At 36.1% G+C, this 20,565-nt stretch overlaps 1 protein-coding gene across 5 annotated transcripts in view; it reads right to left on the reverse strand.

The window, feature by feature from the left end:
* Window positions 1–11,873: 11,873 nt before the first annotated feature.
* TFEC (transcription factor EC) overlaps window positions 11,874–20,565 on the reverse strand; it is an 81,623-nt gene continuing 72,931 nt past the window's right edge. For 4 of the 5 annotated variants that reach the window (XM_017342725.3, XM_070071252.1, XM_051848897.2 and 1 more), the window contains 2 exons: window positions 18,770–18,917; window positions 16,963–17,874 (listed from right to left, as the gene is read on the reverse strand). In XM_017342725.3, coding sequence (XP_017198214.3) covers window positions 17,494–17,874; window positions 18,770–18,917 — 529 coding nt within the window. In that variant the 3' untranslated portion in view covers window positions 16,963–17,493. Of the gene's footprint in view, window positions 17,875–18,769; window positions 18,918–20,565 lie in introns of all 5 variants that reach the window. The other variant, XM_051848898.2, reaches the window with a different exon arrangement.

Here is a 20,565-nt window from a genome sequence, read left to right on the forward strand (position 1 = left end):
GGAAGGGAAGAACTGCGGTGAGTGAGAGAGAGAGAAAGGCAGTGGGGAAAGATATCTCATGGGGCATTCGTTGAGATTTTAGCAGAGTACTGAGAACCACATGCATTTGAAGAAACTATCCAAGCTAGGGCAAGAACTCCTGAAAGGATTAAAGTGAAAAAAACCATAAGAAAAAACAGCAAAAGATCAAACTGTTTTCAAGTGACTTCATTGCAATACAGAACAATAGATCCATGTGAGTGAACTAGGAATTGGATCTCTCCCAGTGGAACTTTGAGACGACTGCTGGCTTACACAGACTCAGAGTCAAAAGATACAGCCAGGTCATGTCTGGATTTCTGACCCATAGAAACTGTAGGATAATAAATGCTGTTGTTTTAAGCTATGAAATTTTGGTGTTATATTTACTTAAGAGTAGGTACTAATCCTGAAAGGAATGTCCTTAACCTGATAAAACACCTATATGAAACACCTTACAGAATACCTATTTAATGGTGAAAGACGGCTTTCTCCTCAAAACCAGGATCTCACTACTTTTGTTCAATTACTTAGATTCTATTCAATGAACCAGCTACACCAGAAAAAGAAGTAAAAGGATTCCACATTGGAAAGAAATAAGTAAAGCTGTCCTTTTTCATGGACTACATGATCATGTATATAGCTACCATGACCAAGAGGGATTAGCAAGATTGCACAACAAGATCAATTTATAAAAGTCAATTATATTCATAGAATCTGGAATTAGAAAAAAATCACACCTGAATTTTTAAAATGCTATTTATAATGTATCAAAAATATTAAATAGGGGTTGGCATTGTGGCACAGCATTTAAGCAGCTGCTTTTGATGCCAGTTTATGGTATTGGAACTCTGACTCCAGTCCTGGCTGCTTTGCTTCTAATTCAGCTCCATGCTAATTCACCTGGGAAAGCAGCAGAAGATAGAACAAGTATTTGGGCCCTGGTCACCCATGTGGGAAACCCAGATGAATTCCCTGTCTTCTAGTTTCGGTCTGACCCAACCCTGGGTTACTGAGGCCATTTGAGAAGTGAATCAGCAGATGGAAGATGTCTCTCTCTCTGTCTCTCCCTCTCTCTGTGTCATTCAGCTTTCCAAATAAATTAAATAAATATTTTAAAATATTAAATACTCTGATTAATAATATGAAAAACTACAAAGCTAAGAGAAATTAAAGAAGTCCAAAATAAACGGAAAGGTGTACTACTTTCATGGTTGGAAGTCTCAGTACTGTTAAAATGCCATTTCATCCAAAATTGATTTAAAATTGCAGTTATTTGTTTATAAAAACTGACAGGCTGATTTGAAAATTCATATAGAAATCTTAAAAAATAAGAAAACATTCTATGACTTACACTATGTGTTCTCAAGGATTTTTATAAAGGTGCAGCAATCAAGAGAGTGTGGTATTGACATAAACTAGTGAAAGAAATCGATAGAACAGAATACAGAGTACATAAATATACTCATAAAAATATGGACAATTGATTTTCAACAAAGATGTAAAGGTAACTCAGTGGAAGAACGATAATCTTTTCAATAAGTGGTACTGGACAATTGGATATCTATATGCATAGAATGAAGCAAGAAAAACTCCATCAAAGACACATTCATAGAACCCTGCCTGCACACACACACCCATACACCACAAATATGAATACACTAAACTTCTTTAGCCTAATAAAAACAATCTACCAATCACTCACAACAAACTTTGTATTTATTGGTAAGAGATATGCATATTTCCATAACATAAAGCAGTTTTAAAGTTATAACTGTCATACAGACATATAATTAATTTGCATTAAAATCAATTGTAGGACTCAGACAAAATCTGTTTCATTAGTAATGTCAAGGATCAATTGCTTTGACCTAATACAAGAAAAATTTACATTGCAGTCAATTTTCTACAAGTTTGCATCTGTCCCTTAAGAGTTGTAAACTGATTTAGTCAATAAAAAGTCAGTCAAAGTCACAAGCACAGTTCATGGTGGAAATATAATTTTTTTAATCTGAACTTTATTTTGCTTATTTTTGACTACCATTTTAGAAGTTTGGACTATCCTATATACTTGTATAATTTGCTATATATTTATAGTATTGTTTATAATATTTTGTATATTTAGTCTAATTTTATAAACTGCTTTTTGAAGTAATCATTAATTTACCTTAAAATAAAGTAAATGCTTTAAAACTTAAGAAACTTGCTTATAACAACACTAACCACAAAGAACTATTTTCCTACTGGAAAGAACTATTTTCCTGCTATAACTAGTATTCAAACAGTATTGTACACTTTATGTTCTGTGTGGGTGCAAACTGTTGAAATCTTTACTTAGGATGTAGTAAATTGATCTTCTGTATATAAAGATAATAGAAAATGAATCTTGATGTGAATGGAATGGGAGAGGAAGCGGGAGTTGGGAGGGTTGCGGGTGGGAGGGAAGTTATGCGGTGGGGGGGGGGAGCCATTGTAATCCATAAGCTATACTTTGGAAATTTATATTTACTAAATAAAAGTTTAAAAAAATGTAAAAAAAAAAAAGAACTATTTTCCTAATGGAATCTTCTCCTGAAGCCCATGAGTATAGGTTACTCTTTTTTCTATTTATTTATTTACTTATTTGAAAGAAACTGACAGAGTTATCTGCTGGTTCACTCCCCAAATACCCTCAATAACTGGGGTTGTGCCAGGCTGAAACCAGGAGCCCTGACCTCAGTCTGTGTCTCACATGTAAGTGCAGGGACCCAACCATTTGAGCCACCGCTTTTGCCTGCCAGTGTGTACATTAACAGAAAGCTGCAATTGGAGTGGAACCAAGACTCAAACCCAGACACTCAGATATGACACATGGGATGCCCTAAGCAGTGTCTTAACTGCTGTACCAACTACTCACCACACATGATCTTGTGATTAGCCATGGGTATACTAGTACATCCTCCACCAACAAATTCCTGAAGGAAGGGCTCAAAGGAAATCTTAGCTTTGTCAACTCATTGATAGAATATAAGACATCAGATAGCTAAGCACAGACTACAAGCACCACTGCTGTACAAATAACTTACAGTTAGAAGCTGATATCTGGGTTAAGTGATCTAAGGCTGGTCTTTCATTACTTCCATGCTGATATTTTAGATACTTACAATGTTAAATGAGCTATTATATATGCAACAATATTAAAATTTCTAAATCCTGCACATTTTAAATTCTTCCTGTAATAAGCAAGTTGGTGGAGAATTAGATAGATGAATGGTTGGATGTATGTATCTATAGACAGATGGATATATAGAAAGAAGTGTTAAGATGTGTCAAAGAGATTATGGTAACAAGATATCAATGAGTAGCTCCCCTAAAAATTTGTTAGGAAGTAGCAATAGAGAGAAGTACCTGGTCTTGGGTTACATTTTACTTTTTTGGGCCAGAGTTTATATGAATTTATTTGAAAGACAAAACCTCCTCAATAGCAAATGCTTGCTTTATAAATAATTTCTGATCCAAGTGCTTACATGGCACACACAGTTTTCTTGGTATGCTTCATTTTTTTACTGTGTGCACACGATGTTTTCATTGTAGTGTAGAATCCTGAAATGTTCAGGAAAGTCACAAAGTGATTCCTCCCAGGTGTATAGGTCAGGTGGCAGGCGGGCAGGGACCTGCGTTTCCTTGTTGTAGGTGAGGAATCAGGCCCCAGGAAGTCAGTTGGGATGCTCAAGTTCTTAGGCAGAATCAGCCCTGTGTCCTTCCATTCTGTAGCTTGGATGCAGATCTAGAGTTCTTTGTCTCATCCCATGAAGCTTGCTTTTTTAAATTTTTTTTTAAGGTATGCAGCTTTCATGTATTTCATATATACAGACTTAGGAACATAGTGATACTTCCCACCCTGTCCTCCTACCCGCCCGTACTCCCTCCCTTTCTCCTCCTTCCTCTCCTATGTTTTAACAGCTACTACTTACTAAGCATGAAATTGTTTTTACAGGATTACGCAAAATTCTTTATATTCCTACTTTCACTTAATCTCCACATTAAGTTAGTACATTTGTTCCCAGCTTGTACATAAGGAGACTGATTCTCAGAGAGATTGAGCAAATCCTTAAGGTCACAGAGCCCTTTAATTGCAGAGATGGAACTTGAACAAGTTTGTCTAAAATGACAAGGTGCTTTCCAATATTACATAAGGGTTCCAAATCACATCTGAAGGTCTCCCAGGGACTCATCACCGGAGGTCCTTTGTATTCCCTAACCTGCTGAATTAATGCAGAGGGTCTGGGAAATATCTCAAGTGGCCAGGATTACTCATAATGAAAATCAACACTATCTGGAGTGAAGTGATGTGATTTGTAAAGGCAAAGGTCATTCACAGTCTTAAAGAAATCAGATAATCAATTTTCACTTGATGGATTCCTTGTTGTCTCTTCATCTTCATCCTCCTCCTCCTCCCTTCGCCATCCATTCCCCCTTTCCTTCTTTCTTCCTCTTCTTAAGCCTTCCCTTTTTTCTCTCTCTTCCTCTCTCTTTTCTTCTTTCCTTTCTTTTTGCCTTTTCCAAGACCTTAATTATTCCCATGACTTTGAATACCAAATCTGCTACGAGCAGTCTTCATCTGCTATACATTGCGCCCTGGCATGTATATACTGAAGCCTAATTTCAAAGTGATACTATTAGAAAGATGGACCGGTGGGAGATACATTGTGAAAGCAGAACTCTTCTGAATGGAATCAGTGTCCTCATTAAAGAGACCACAGAGAGTGTGGCTGCCACCTCTACTATGTGTAGACACAGTGACAAGAGAGCTGACTACAGCAGCAAATGGGCCCTTCCCAGACACCGAATCTGCCAGGGCATCAATCTTGGACTTGCCAGCCTTCAAAACAGTGAGAAAAAAATTCTGTTATTGATAAGCCACCTAACCTGTGGTATTCTTTCCCTTAAATTAGAAAACATATTTTTAAAAATAGTTTTTTTTCTTTTTTTTAAACTGATGTGAAAATTGTACACATTTATGAGATACCATAAGATGTTTCAAACCTTGTACACATTGTGTGATATGCAATCACAGCTAAAGGTATACGTCTCCTTAAGCATGTCACATTTCTTAAACCTTTATCCTCATTTTTCTAGCAGAAATATACAGTTGATATAGCAGCCCAAATGGGCAAAGACACATCTCAGTAATCTACAAAAAATGTCACGATGCATGCTACCCACATCACTCAAGATTGGATGCTTTTAAGGACTCGGTGTATATGAGCATTATGGCTGCTCATCTTTAAGGTGTAGTTTTGAGCTAATTCTTTACATCCACTGACAAATTCCAAAACCTGTTCACCCAATAAGGCTTTACTGAGAAAACATTGCACTGCAAGCACCACATTAGGTGTTTTAGTAGGTCATAGTGATCCCACATTGTGCATGATGGCATATTTGGCTAAATCCAGGTGACCTGGGATTCTGGACATAGGTCTGGTTCTGTGGTGGGGACAAGAAGCACAATGACTCCTCTTGTAGTGGAGTGCTGAATATAAACAAAATGATAAAGCCACATCTCCTGATCACAGCTGAGACAAGTTTTTTTTGCTTTTGAGGCCCCGTGTAACGAGATTGGGCCCACCTGGAAATTCAAGAAAATCTCCACTTTAATTAAAACACATCTGTGAAGTCGCTTTTGCCATGGAAGGCAACATAGGATGTCTCAAGTGTTGTCCTCTCCCCGTTCTCAGGACCATAGGATGTGCACATCTTAGGAGATTATTATTCTGCTTACCTTGGGGCTCTTAAAGCTTGTATTCATGTCAGGAAGGAGATCTAGTCACTTGTGAGGACGCCTCACAAAAACAAGTGCAGATATTCCATCTCGATTTTGTTTCCTCTGCCTTTCTTGCTTTAAACAACAACAACAACAAATATGCAACCTTCCATGGCCAAGGGACTTGCAAAGCAACATTGCATAAATTACTTTGGGCAAATGAAGAGAATGGAAATGGAGACAACTAGAGCTAAACCATCAATGTAAAAACATAAGGAATCTTAATTTTTTTAAAAAATAAGTAATACATTTATATGTTTCAAAAAATTTTAAACAGTAAAAGTGTATATAGTACTAATGTTCCCAGATCTGACCCCTCATAATAATTATTAGGTTCTTATTTATTTATTTATTTATTTTTTGACAGAGTGGACAGTCAGAGAGAGAGAGACAGAGAGAAAGGTCTTCCTTTGCCATTGGTTCACCCTCCAATGGCCACTATGGCCGGCGCGCTGCGGCCGGTGCACCACGCTGATCCGAAGGCAGCAGTTAGGTGCTTCTCCTGGTCTCCCACGGGGTGCAGGGCCCAAGCACCTGGGTCATCCTGCACTGCACTCCCTGGCCACAGCAGAGAGCTGTCCTGGAAGAGGGGCAACCGGGACGGAATCCGGCGCCCTGACCGGGACTAGAACCTGGGGTGCCGGCGCCACAGGCGGAGGATTAGCGTATTGAGCTCCGACGCTGGCCATTAGGTTTTTATATAGTCTTTCATGGTTTACTTCTGCATATACAGCAAGTATGAATGCATATGCCTATTTTTCTTTATTCACCAAAGTGATGTGCAATTTCTCCCAATTAAAAAACTGTTCATTGGGAGTTTTCTGCATTGTTTTCTTCATTCTTCATTGCAGAGACATAGTCTTCCATTTTATGGATGTTCCATAAGTGTCTTATTGATGTACATTTGGTGTAATTCCAATATCATTAAAAACAGCATCCTCTCTATTGTTCGCAACACTTCCATGTTTAATCATAATATATATTTTTGCTTATTTCTGTCTTTTGGACTGCCTGTTTATTCATGTCCCATACCACAGAGTTTTACATAGTGAGAATTTAAGGTATATTTTAATATTAGTTAGTTTTATCCTCCCTTATTGCTCTACTTCAGATGTTTCCTTTTCTTCCTTATTTGTGTACTATTCCTTCCAAAGTTAATATTTAATATTAACTTGTCTGTTTTTAAAAATCTATGAATACTTTTCTTGGCATCCACAGCATTTATAAAATAATACAGGAAGATGATACTTTATTGCATTCAATCTTTCCATCCAAGGATGTAGTACACCTTTGTACTTAAACAGTTTCCTTACACACGAGGATTCTTAAATGATCTATGTAGACTATTCATGAAAAGAGAAAGGGTGTTGGTTACGATTGGGTAGTGTTAAGGCTTTATCACCCCAAATCAATCTAAATCTTCTAAAACCTCAAACAGTTATTCCCCAGTGTATTAAAAACATTAATGTGCCTTTTGAATGAGTAAGAATCCAGTTGTCTGTGCTTAAAAGATTACCTCCTACCCCTTTCTTCTCACCTCCCTTCTGCACCAGGCAGCTCCCATTTTGCACTTAGGTTTCACATGCCTTGGTTGAGACTGCGTCAATTGTCTTGCTGTGTGCTTCCATAATACCTGTAATTCTGCCAGCATAGCACTAAGTGCTCCTTCTTGAAAGATTTCAATGACTTTCATCTTTCTTGTTCTCAACAATAGCCATTGTTCTTTGGGGGAGGCTTATTAAAGAAACAAAGAATTAATTGAATAAATGTGTGATTCTAGAATAAAAGTTTTCTCTATATCCAAAACTTTCATATTATTTTCATTTCTGATATTTCACATAAGCAAAAAAAAGATTCAAATAAGTATCCTAGTGAATAGAAAGAATTGCAAAGAAAGATTAAAAGACAAACATTTCAATGAACAGTCAACAGCCTTGAGTGAGCACCATTTCATCACTTGTAGAATTCAACACATGCGTACTTTCCTTACCTACAACCATCTATCACTTAATTATTTATTAAAAAAGTAGCTAAACACTTTGTATAGTTATGTAGAATATAGAGAAAGCTGAGTCATTTATAAATGTGTGTGTATGTATGTGTGTGTTTATATAAATATTTCATTCCATGCTCATCCATGTAGAGAGAAAAAACAATCTATACATCAGACAGTAATATGATGATAAACAGCTGGCTGGTGCAACCTTAAAGAACTAAGGTGCTAGAATTGTTGACTAAGATTGTGAAGGAAAACCTTAAAGTAGGAATCTTGATTTGCCTTTTGAGATTAAAGAACAGAAGGCCAGACTAGTAGTAAAAGAGCAAGAACTAACTTTACTGATTTGGGAAACTTGGTCAAAAAGGTAATCTATTTACATCTCAAATATACTTTTTTATATTTACCAATGAATAAGTAGAAATTTAGTGTCAGAGTCCAGAGTGCTAACCATTACACTAATAGAATTAAAAAGGAGAGAACAATCCAATATGGGAAGTGGAATACACAGCAGACTCATAGAATGGCAGATGTCCTAAACAGCACTCTGGCCTCAGAATCAGCACTTAAGGCATTTAGATCTGGCTAAAAAGCCCATGAGAGTATTTCAGGCATGGAAAGCCAAGACACTCTGTCAAAAAAAAAAAAAAATGACCTAAATGAAAGATCTCTGTGAGTGAGATCCCAGCAGAAAAACAGGCCATCAAAGAAGGAGGTACATTTCTCTGAAGGGAGGAGAGAGCTTCCACTTTGACGATGGCCTTGTCTAAATAAGATTGGAGCTGGCAAACTCAAGAGGCTTCCATAGCCTTGGCAGCTCATGACAAGAACCTTGGGTGATTACTGACGTCATAAATAAGAGTGTCAACTGTTAAATCAACAGGAGACACTATGCATTTACTCCCCATGTAAAATCTCTGTCCTTAATGTGTTGTACTATATGAATTAATGGTATAACAGTACTTTATACTTTGTGTGTCTGTGTGGGTGCAAACTGTTGAAATCTTTACTTAGGATATACTAAATTGATCTTCTGTATATAAAGCTAATTGAAAATGAATCTTGATGAAGAATGGGATGGGAGAGGGAGTGGGAGATGGGATGGTTGAGGGTGGGAGGGTGGTTATGGAAGAAAAAGCAACTATAATCCAAAAGTTGTACTTTTGAAATTTATATTTATTAAATAAAAGTTTAAAAAGAAATTTAGTGTCAGAATGAATGTCTCAAGTGTTGTATTCTCCCTGTTCTTAGGACCATCAGAATGGGTTTGTATGACTACATGCAATTTCTAACACTCTTACAATGATTGCAAAGTCTTGAAGGTCTTAGACACCTACTTGGTGTGTATAATTGCATGAAATAAGTACTTTTGAAGAGATAATCATGATTCAAATGCATTTTCTCTACACATACATACCACATCACATTGCACTTGTGTAAGCAAATAAATTATAATCTTGACTATTGTATTGTTTGCAACCATTTAATTCTTTCTGAACTTGGCTCATTTTATTATAATGCTTGAGTGATTCACATGCTATGTTTCCAACCCACTTTTCCTGGTTTGTGAAACTTTTTAACGAAATGTTAGCATTTTCAGGCTCCAGATGTTTTGACATAAGGAGAAATAATATGTAAATTTTAATCCATGCTAGGAACAATAGCCTTGAGGCACCTTTTTCTTATTACCTGAATCATGTGCTTAACCACAATGTGATCTACCTATCAAAATCATCACCACCTAGAATTTTGCATTCTTGTCATAGTTGTCAACTAATGAATCTGATAATTATTTAACATGATGGATTTCCATTAATTAGCCAGTAAATTTTAGTGTATGCTACTATATACCATCACATAGCTATAGCTCTGCAGGTAATAATAATAATAATAATAACAACAATAATAATAGCAACAACTTTTAAATGAGCTTTAATCTTCTTTTTATTGGTAAAATCACTATTTATATTAAACTTTAGTGTTTTATAGTTGCAAAATCACTGTTTGGAGCTGGCCTTGTGGTATACCAGGTAAAGCAGCTACCAGTGACATCAGCATTCCATATGGGCATCAGTTCAAGTCTTTGCTGCTCCACTTCTGATCCAGCTCCCTGCTAATGCCTCCTAGGAAAGCAGGAGAGGATGGACTGTGTCCCTGGGCCTCTGTACCCACGTGGGATAACCAGAAGACGACCCTGGCTCCTGGCTTCAAATCAGCCCAGATCTGGCCATTGCAGCCATTTAGGGAGTGAACCAGTGGATGGAAGATCTCTCGATGTTTTTCCCTCTCTCTCTGTAACTCTGCATTTTGAATAAATAATAAATCTTTATTTAAAAAAATCACTTGTTTTAATGAAAAAATTAAAATCTATTATGGATTTCTTTATCTTTTCCATGCTTTTCACATAACTTGGAGTAAGGGATGTGTGGTTGTGGATATAGGTTTCCAAAAGAAGAGATTTGAGGATGGTTTCAATCAGAATAATATGTTCTGTGCATTGCCTTTTCTCATATGCAGAGATCAGAAAACTTTTTATGAACTCCTGCATGGGAATAGGTGTACAACACAGCACACTTGCAATAAACATGCAATAAATAATCAAGTGGGGCTGGCAATGTGGCGTGTCAGGCACTGGTTTGAGTCCTGGCTGCTCCACTTTGATCCAACTCTCTGCTATGGCCTGGGAAAGCAGTAGAAGATGGCTCAAGTCTTTGAGCCCCTGCATCTGCATGGGAGACCCAGAAAAATCTCCTGGCTTCTGGCTTCAGATCTGCACAGCTCTGGCAGTGTGGTCATCTGGGGAGTGGACCAGTGCATGGAAGACCCCTCTCTCTCTCTGCCTCTGCCTCTCAGTAACTTTCTGCCTTTCAAATAAGTAAATATATCTTTTCAAAAAATAATACATGTATATATGAACCATGTAGTTCTTTTAAAAAATCAAGTATAAAATCCATTTAGCCATTCATCTTTTTAGTCAATATCATGCTAAAAAATCATCCTTATTTTTATCTGTATCACACTGGTTATTTTGTCCACATGGAAAGTATCATATTCATTAGTACTTTTTGCACTGATATTTCTTTTTTTTTAAGATTTTATTTATTTATTTGACAGGTAGAGTTACAGACAATGAGAGGGAGAGAAAGAGAGAAAGGGCTTCCTTCCGTTGGTTCACTCCCCAAATGGCCGCCACGGCTGGTTCTGCACTGATCCGAAGCCAGGAGCCAGGTGCTTCTTCCTGGTCTCCCATGCAGGTGCAGGGACCTAAGCACTTGGGCCATCCTCCACTTCCCTCCCGGGCTACAGCAGAGAACTGGACTGGAAGAGGAGCAACCGGACTAGAACCGGTGCCTATATGGGATTCCGGCGCTGCAGGCAGAGGATTAACCTGCTGAGCCACAGCAACTGCCCCAGCATTGATATTTCTTTAAGATGAAATATTCGTGTGATCTTATTCTTGTAAAAAACATGAAACCTATATTTGAACATAGAACACTACCCTTCACTGCAAACTCAGGATGGTTTCTTTTTGCCTTTTTGAAGCCACTATAATAAAACCCATAAACATGGTATCAAATATTAGAAAGTCTTAACACAAGTGAAATGCTTATTAATTTCATCATCAAGGGATAGCTTTAGTCAATATCAGTTAGCAGCTTTAAACCATTTTACATATTAAATACAGTATTCTATTTATCCTAGATCATCTAGGGACCATCCAGTTATTAAAAGGTTTAGCTGAGTTTTTTTTTCTTTAAGAGATTTTATTGGTGCTTGTTAGAAACTTTGTAACATTCTGAAAATATTTTCCAAGAAACAAAACCATAATGCTGTGGAGAAGCAAATGGCAGGGGACCATATAAGAAATGAGACAATTAGTTGCAATAACAAGGAAATACTGGACCCTTGTTTTCAGTATGGACTATCTAGTGAGTAGTGATCAGTTATGAAGTCTTGCAACTGTTAAGTACTCTTTCAGATGATCAGTTCACCTTCTACATTTTGCAATGCAATATATAGACAAAGGAAGAACAAAAGGCATAGTAAAACACTTAATAATTATAATCTTTCATTTAATATATGCAAAGAAAATATTGGCACATTTTAAAAGATCTGTACAAAGATTCATGTGTATTTTCTACTTTTTACTTGTTGAACACTATATTTAGTGGAGTACTAAGCCTGTTATTATAAAGTAAATTGGAATTTTCAGGGTCTCTTTACAGAAATACAGTGTTTATTATAGCAAAGTCAAGTTTTGTAGATACAGTGTAAATGTTTCCATTGTATGGCAATGTTGTACATACTTTAAGATAAATAAAGCATTCTTAATGCAAAATAAAATAAAATAAATTGAAAATATGTTATTGCAAAAATTAAAAGAAAAAAGGAAAAAAGGAGGAGTGAGGAAGTATCCTTTAGTCTTTAGTTCTTTGAATTTATCTTTGAAATACAGGAAACTGTTCTCTTAATGGTAATATAAAAATTTAAAAAATAAAGTACACCAATGAATGTTTTTCATTTTCTAAGAAAATAAAGATACATTACCTTTTATTAAAAATGAAAAATAGCAATAATTACAAATTCTACAGTCTTATTACGGTAATAATGTTTTTTTAATCTAACAAGTGTTAGATTAAAATTACTGGAATGTTACTTCAGCTACTTATATATATATAATGCTATTAAAGTCAAAGGTTTTTAACTGCAATGTTATTCTTAAGATTAAATAGCTAGGCCAGTGCCGCGGCTCAATAGGCTAATCCTCCACCTTGCGGTGCCGGCACACGGGGTTCTAGTCCCAGTCAGGGCACCAGATTCTGTCCCGGTTGCCTCTCTTCCAGGACAGCTCTCTGCTGTGGCCCGGGAGTGCAGTGGAGGATGGCCCAAGTGCTCGGGCCCTGCACTCCATAGGAGACCAGGAGAAGCACCTGGCTCCTGCCATTGGATTAGCGTGGTGCACTGGCCGCAGCACGCCAGCTGTGGCGGCCATTGGAGGGTGAACCAACGGCAAAAGGAAGACCTTTCTCTCTGTCTCTCTCTCTCACTATCCACTCTGCCTGTCAAAAAAAAAAAAAAAAAAGATTAAATAGCTGAATTAATTTTTGCTTTGTATGCCATAAGCAACTGCTGTACTGATAGATAACATCCTTCAGTTTAGTTTGCTTTTAAACTTCACTAGTTACACCTTAAATGATGTAACAATGATTGTATGTAATTCTTTCACTAACATGTCTCCCTTTTCTTTTGTCTATTTTATTTACTACATGTAACAACCAGCTTTAATTAATACGCAAACAAAACATTTCTGAGGAGAAAATCAGCTAGAAAAGGCAGAATCTTTGAAATTGAAAGGTACATAGTGCTGTGGGAAAATTAACGTTGCAAACAGAGAAGTCAATAATTTTATTTTTAAGCCTATTGGGTCATGTAGATACTAATTTTACAGAAGATCATTTGATTATGTAGAAACACATATAAAAATACCCTTACAAGAAGGTAATAAGTTCCCTTTTACATATAAAGCAGTAGACAGCAGCACTTCATCATCAAATTGATTGAATCATGAGGGAGATTTTTTTTTCAAGGATCAAAATAAGCAGCCTGAGAATCTCAAAAATCAAATTGTCTATGAAACCCACAGAGAAACTTTCCGCACATTTTTAAGAAAGCCTCTTTTTTCTCAATTTTTGAATTGTTTAACTGTTTTCAAATTTAAAATAATACAAATAGTAAAATACTAGTGTGTCAATGAATAACTGATTACAGGGGGGTTCTATTGCACATTAGATCAGCAACACTCCATATGTATTTAGCACTTATTGAGTAAATGTCTTGAAATCTCTGTATATGCAACATACATTAACTCAAAATAGCTTTTACTTATCAACATCTGGGACACTGGAGGAGTAAATGGTGTAATTCCAGGTAGCACATTCAGACTATGCCATATGAATACTGAAGCAAGATTCAATCCTTCATGTATTTTCCAGTAACCCAGGATGTTGATCTAATGCTGATGACACAGCAGAATGATTCCAGCTAATAAACTGATTCCAGATTTTGTCCATATCTTAGATATCAAAGCTGGTAAATATCAGCCAAGAGACGTTTTGAAGACCTCCAGAATACTTGGTTCCACCATAAATTTATTTAAATATTTATATTCCACATTATCAGAACAGAACATGATACCCTGAAGTATTAAAAAATTCCAATATGACTCAGACCAACAAAACAAAATAAAAATATGTATTTTTTTAAGTTGTGAGGTCTAACTCCTCCCCTAACACTATTGAAAATGAGCACACAAAATCAAGAAATTGTTTCTACTTTTTTTAAATGAAAGAGTTATTAAATATTGTATTTACAGTCATATGAGCATCAGAAAATAAGCTGAAGTTTCAATAAGGAGAAGGAAGAAGTGGGTGGTGAAAATTTGAAAGTGTATTACTTTATAAGTTAACAAATTTCTTAGTGAATAATGTAACACTGGTATACTTTTATCTCATAGCTATTAGAATTTGGACAGTGATACTCAGACAAGTAGGTTTCCCTCCATATCATTATAGATGACATTAGCTGCATACTTATCTCTTGATAGAAACATAGCTACATAGCTGTATAAAGTAACAGATCTGACACAGGAATTTTTCATATTGGATCCCACAAGACATTTTGGATGTCCCTAAAACTCTTGATACATGCAAATTATTTTCCTTAGATAGAGTTCCAACTTTTTTCTAGAAAGGTCTATACATTTCATTAAAGTTTCAAGGGAACCATGCCTTATAAAGTTAAGAACCACTGTCTGATTTTCAATATATTTTAATTTATTAGGACACAGTCCTAGTTTTTATTCTACTTTTTCATATCCATTACACATTTTACAATTTCCTGCCATCTCATGATCTGAATGCAACAGCAAGTATTAGTCCTCACTCATTACATCTTGTGTGTCCAGGATCTACCATCACCTACCAAGTCTTTACGTCAACTATGAGGAATAGGTTTCAGGTCCAAGTAGTAACATTAACAAAATGGAAAATGATGACAGAGCAGTGATGTCATTAGTACAAGTTTTCTCAAAATAGGAGGAATGAGAATAGTAAATAAAAGGAGAATGGAAATTGGCTGGCAATGTGGTTCAGCGTTTTGTCTGAAATGTTGGCATCTCATATGAGAGCCGGTTCAAGTCCTGGCTGCTCCACTTCAGATCCAGCTCCCTGTTAATGTGCCTGGTAAAAGCAGTAAAGGATGGCCCAAGTGCTTGGGCCCCTACCACTGATGTAGGAAACCTAGATAAAGCTCCTGTCTTCTGGCTTCGGCCTGGCCCAGCCCTGGCTGTTGCAGCCATTTGGGGAGTGAAGCAGTGGATGGAAGATTCTCTTTCTCTCTCAATTTCTCTGTCTCTCCCTCTCTCTATGTAATTCTGCATTTCAAATAAGTAACATAAATCTTTACACTGGCCACAGCACGCTGGCTGCAGTGGCCATTGTGGGGTGAACCAACGGAAAAGGGAAGACCTTTCTCTCTGTCTCTCTCTCTCACTGTCCACTCTGCCTGTCAAAAAAAAAAAAAAAAAAAAAAAGGAAGTAAAAGAAAGAAATCAGCCTCTTCCCTGAATGGTGTTTTTTCTGTTACCCTAAAACATAATCTTTCTTAAATAAGATCCTTTCCAATATTAAATGAAATTGTCAACTCAGATAATAAAGTGAAATTTTATATAAAGTTAAAGGTATATAACCTCTTGAAAATTTTTGACAAAGTATATTGAGCTGTTCTCTTTCACATGGAGTATGTTATATGAACTCATCTATATGGCTTTAATAATCATTATTAGAAATTAGTAATTATTTTTCCATGTCAAACAATGAAAATTATTTTTGATTTTCCAAAATCTGAGCTAATTGTGTAAGCAAAACCTGGAATAATCATTACAGCATCAGTATTTAATGTTTCCCTATATTAGATTTTATGATGTATTTTCCATGTAAGAAATACCTGAAAGATCTTTCAAAGATTTATTCTTAAGTTTAATGTCCATGCAAGATTACTTATCTAAGTTAGTGATATGTATTCTAATCTCTAGCCTTCTCCCTCCCAGTAAAAATTTCCTTTATACTCAGTCATTTCACTTTACTTTTTAAAGACCCTCCCACCCCGATCTGTTGCCACTATTATTTTCTAGAACTTCCCAACAGTCATATTCCAGGCTGCTCAGCTATTTCTAATGAGTGTTCAATCAGAATACCCTCAACTTATTCTTGTATCATTTAGTTGACATTCCCTTATATGGACACACTTTCACCCAACTTATGCCCTTAAAAGAGAGGTGAAGTTCTATTATTCCCACAGATCTTGTCACTAATTTTCTTTGTTGGATCTGTGTTTGCAGACTTTAATTCTACATTTCTTCTCTCCATTTTTGATGCTTATTCTGTAATCTTATTGGCTTTGTGAGGAGTAAGACTGTATCTTTCTCATCTGTTCTACATTTTCACAGGAATGACTACAATTCTGTGTATCCTCCTTAAATTCTTGTTGTCTGGATGAAACTCATGGAGATTCTGCAGGGAGCAACATGCTTTCAGTAACTCAATTACCAAAACTAAAACAAGATCTAGAGATAAAACTGGGTGAGGCATCATAATATAAATATTTACAATAAAAGCTGACAATGCAACCAAACATTACAGGAAATTCTAGGTACCTATGGGAATACAACTTCATTGAGAACTGAAAAAGAAATAGCTTTGTTTTACTAATCATTTTGGCAGTTGACATTCCAATTATCAATATTTTGTCAATTTGGAGCAAAACTGTATCAACAGCTAATTAACTTATGTCCAGAATTGAACATGATGATAAGTTATAAACATCTGACATATTGTCCCCGTAGAGGGAACTTTTATATTTTGTTTACTGAAATTGATTATCCAACATCTCTTTTGGTGCTATTTGAATAATCAGAAGAATAAAAACGGAAGAAAGAACACATGCTACCTACATCGTATACGTGTGTGTGTATCTTTCTGTGAAGGGATAAATTCTAGTCCATATTCTTGAGGAAAATATTCAAAATGTTCCCCTTTCTCCACAGAGCATGGAGACTGTAATTGAACTGAATAAGGAAATTAGGATCTGGCTTTAGTAACTGATGTTTTTAATCATTTTCTGTATTTTATTGTGGACATTTTTCATGTTTATTTTAGACTAACTTTTCACTTACAAATCACAGATAATCTGTTTTATAAGTATTTTCCCCAAAAGGCTTGAACTTTAGATTATATGTACATTGAACAATAGAAAGAAGCTGTGACCGCTATAATTGTTGATCTTGATTCATTAAAACTAACATTGTAAGAGTTGAATAGGAAAAGATGGAAGTGAAATATTAAGCAAATGATTGCATTAATATTTTCAGTCTGTTAGTTTCAATAGTGTATCACCAAGTTGCTGCCCGTAAAACACCAGTAGAGAGTGTGCAGTACCTCTTGATAAGCACACCATGACTTTTCCTCCTGTGAATTCTTCTGTTGCCTCTCATCAGTCCAGTTTTTATGAACAACGTATTCCTTTCAGAAAAATGAAGGCAATCCAACAAACACAGAATGAAATTGCATAGCACCAGCATAGGTTTCCTCCCAGTTGATGAATTGGTCCTGTTTATTTCTTATAATTCATCACCATCATCTGAGCTAAAGCTACTTCTTCTACTGCTCTCTTTGGAAATTGCAGGAGAAGTGACAGATAGCAGAGGATCTGCTCCAAATGGAGATAATTTGCCATCCAGTAGCATATCATCTAATCTTTGTTCCTCTTTCAAAGCAGCACTAAATGATAAGTCTGTGAAGTGTGACAAAGGATCCGAGAAGGCCATAGCTTGATCAGAAAGCTCAGGACTTGGCTCTTGAGATAGAGTCAGTTGTTGGCAATAGTCTGCTGAATGCTGCTCAAGATGAGTCTGCTGTTTGATGACCGGAGCACCCAAGTCAACCACACCGAGTGAAGCCAGGGTTGGCAGACCGTGAGCACGCGCCTGGATTTCTAGTTCCTGCAATGTCAAACAACAATTGTTAAATAATGCCTTTGAGAATGGACTAAATTTTAGAGAATAAACCAGAAATGGAACCAAAATATTAAGCATTCAATTGAAGAGTAATACAGATTTTAAATGTTCTTTGTGAATGATGGAATCTACTGCATTTCTAGTGCCTGAAAAAAATCCCTGAAAAAATTACTCAGAGTTTTTTTTTCATTCTCTTCTCATTGTTCTGTAAAGGAATTCAGTAATTCATATGATGACCCCACAGTGACTGACACGACAATACAGTCATTTGGAGATAGTGGAACATCTTCCATTCATTCTCCCTGATTAATTTCTCACCATGATTCAGGTCCATTTCATTGAAATAGAATAAGTATTATACCTAACTTATAAACATGCTCACATAAAAAACTGAGTTACAGAAGCCCATATTTTTGGTGTTTGTGTCACATGAATAGTTGAAGAGAGACAATATAAACTGATATAGTATGACTGTAGACAATGAAATCCATAACAGTGTTATTAATAAAGTTACTAAATAAGAGGCAGGGGAAGGAATTTAGCATTTGATATTACTTAGAGTACCAAATGTTCCATTTAGTATTATTTTTCCCTGGGATAATATCGTTTGTGCTTGTGAAATGAGTTTTATTTCCTGAAATTGTTGATTAGTTCTTATGCATTGTGTGTGTGTATTTTTGTAAAGGCATCTTGATCCTGTATTTCTAATCGAAACCTAATTGAAACTACCTAATTCATGAACTTCTAAAAGGCAATGAAATTATCCTGCAGGAGGAAAAATAATTGTTAACAAAAAAAATTAATGAGACCAATGAATAAAACCGATGACACGTAAGTCATGTGTAAGCTGCATGGTTCATGGCAACGCTATTATGAAAACCTGAATCCGGAGTAGAAGTCGCCGGTTTGCCTGTTCTAACTTCTTCTGTCTGCGCTCTAACTCTCGGGCTCTCTGCTGTTCTTTTTGTAGCCACTTGATGTACTCCACTGATGCTTTCAGAATGGTGCCTTTGTTCCAGCGCATATCACTGCAGAATGGAGAGATAACCTTTTCACAATTGTGCATGTCAGCAGAATTCCTAAGAACTTACAAAATCTTTTACATTAATATGAAATAATGATTTACATGACTATTATTCACTCTTAGATATTATTGCTTCTGAATAGAAATTTTAATAGAATAGTTAAGAAGCCCTTATATAGTAAAATTAATCCCAGAATGAAAATAAGTGTCAAAAGAAAGTAATAAAGTGACTTTTTGTGGGAGAGCTAAATGCAATATCATGATTCTACCATTACAGTTTTTATATTTTTAGTGAAAATTGCTTTTATTATTAACTTCAAGATTAAAATCTATGTGCAGTATTTCTGCATTAATGAACTAGGAAATGTACATTACTGAGGACTTAAGACTAAATTTTTTAAGATCATTTCAAATGTATCAATCTTTTAACCTACTTTCTAATAAGGTTGCTTTTATGTTTCTAAGGAAAAAAAATAAAGTCTTTCCTGGATGGTGATCCTGAATGATTGTGAAACAAATCACCGTTTGACAACATAACTTTAAGCAATAGAGCAAACTTTATAAAACCATCCAGCTATTTTTTTTTCCTGCACAGACATTTTTAATACTTTTTTTAAAAGCTGGATATAGGTATTTATTTTTAAATAAGTTCAAGATAAGATACAAGTAAATATTACTGGATAGCCTTTTAGGCTATAGCATAGAAAAATGATTTTAGTGCAACGTTTTCAAGACAGGAGAAATTATAAATATGGAATTCTGGCACAGGTTTCTCGTTTTAATAGCTAAAAACATACATTGAGCAATGGAATATTCTGTTAGAATTAAAATATGTATGAGAATGAGGCCAAATCAGTTGTGAAACATTAATCAGAATTGTTGGAAAACCCTGATGTCTTTTAAATTTAGGATCATGAGATGTTTTCAATACCACATAAAGGAAGCTGGTTTTTGTGTGAAGTATATCGCGTACACTTTTGCCTTATATGATCTATTTGAAATACATTGAACTTTGTGTGTATTTCTTAAGGGTCAAAAATGGGCAAATATGTCTTATGAGCTAGCTAATTTGAATGTATCTCACTGAAAGTTTGCCTTAGGTGATAATGCCATTGGCAGTAATAACTTTCTTTAAAAATCCATTTTTCGGGGCCAGCACTGTGGCACAGCAGGTTAATGCCCTGGCCTGAAGTGCCGGCATCCCATATAGGCGCCAGTTCGAGATCCGGCTGCTCCTCTTCTGATCCAGCTCTCTGCTATGGCCTGGGAAAGCAGCAGAAGATGGCCCTACTCCTTGGGCCCCTACACCCGCATGGGAGACCCCGAAGAAACTCCTGGCTACTGGCTTCAAATCGGCACAGCTCCAGCCATTGTGACCATCTGGGGGTTGAACCATCAAATGGAAGACCTCTCTCTCTCTCTCTCTGGGCCTCTTCTCTCTCTGTGTAACTCTGACTTTCAAATAAATAAATAAATCTTTAAAATATCCATTTTTCTACCAGTAGATGAAAATGCATGGTAGAGTATAATAATTCTTGCACTGAAATGCACCAAACCACTGTCAGCATCTATCTTAAGCTTGAAAATCCTTTATCAAGGCTAACGGCCTAGTGGTTAAGTTGCTGATTGTGATAACTGTGTCCTATATCACA

The sequence above is a fragment of the Oryctolagus cuniculus genome, chromosome 3 (genome assembly GCF_964237555.1).
Source record: "Oryctolagus cuniculus chromosome 3, mOryCun1.1, whole genome shotgun sequence".
Classification (NCBI taxonomy): domain Eukaryota; kingdom Metazoa; phylum Chordata; class Mammalia; order Lagomorpha; family Leporidae; genus Oryctolagus; species Oryctolagus cuniculus.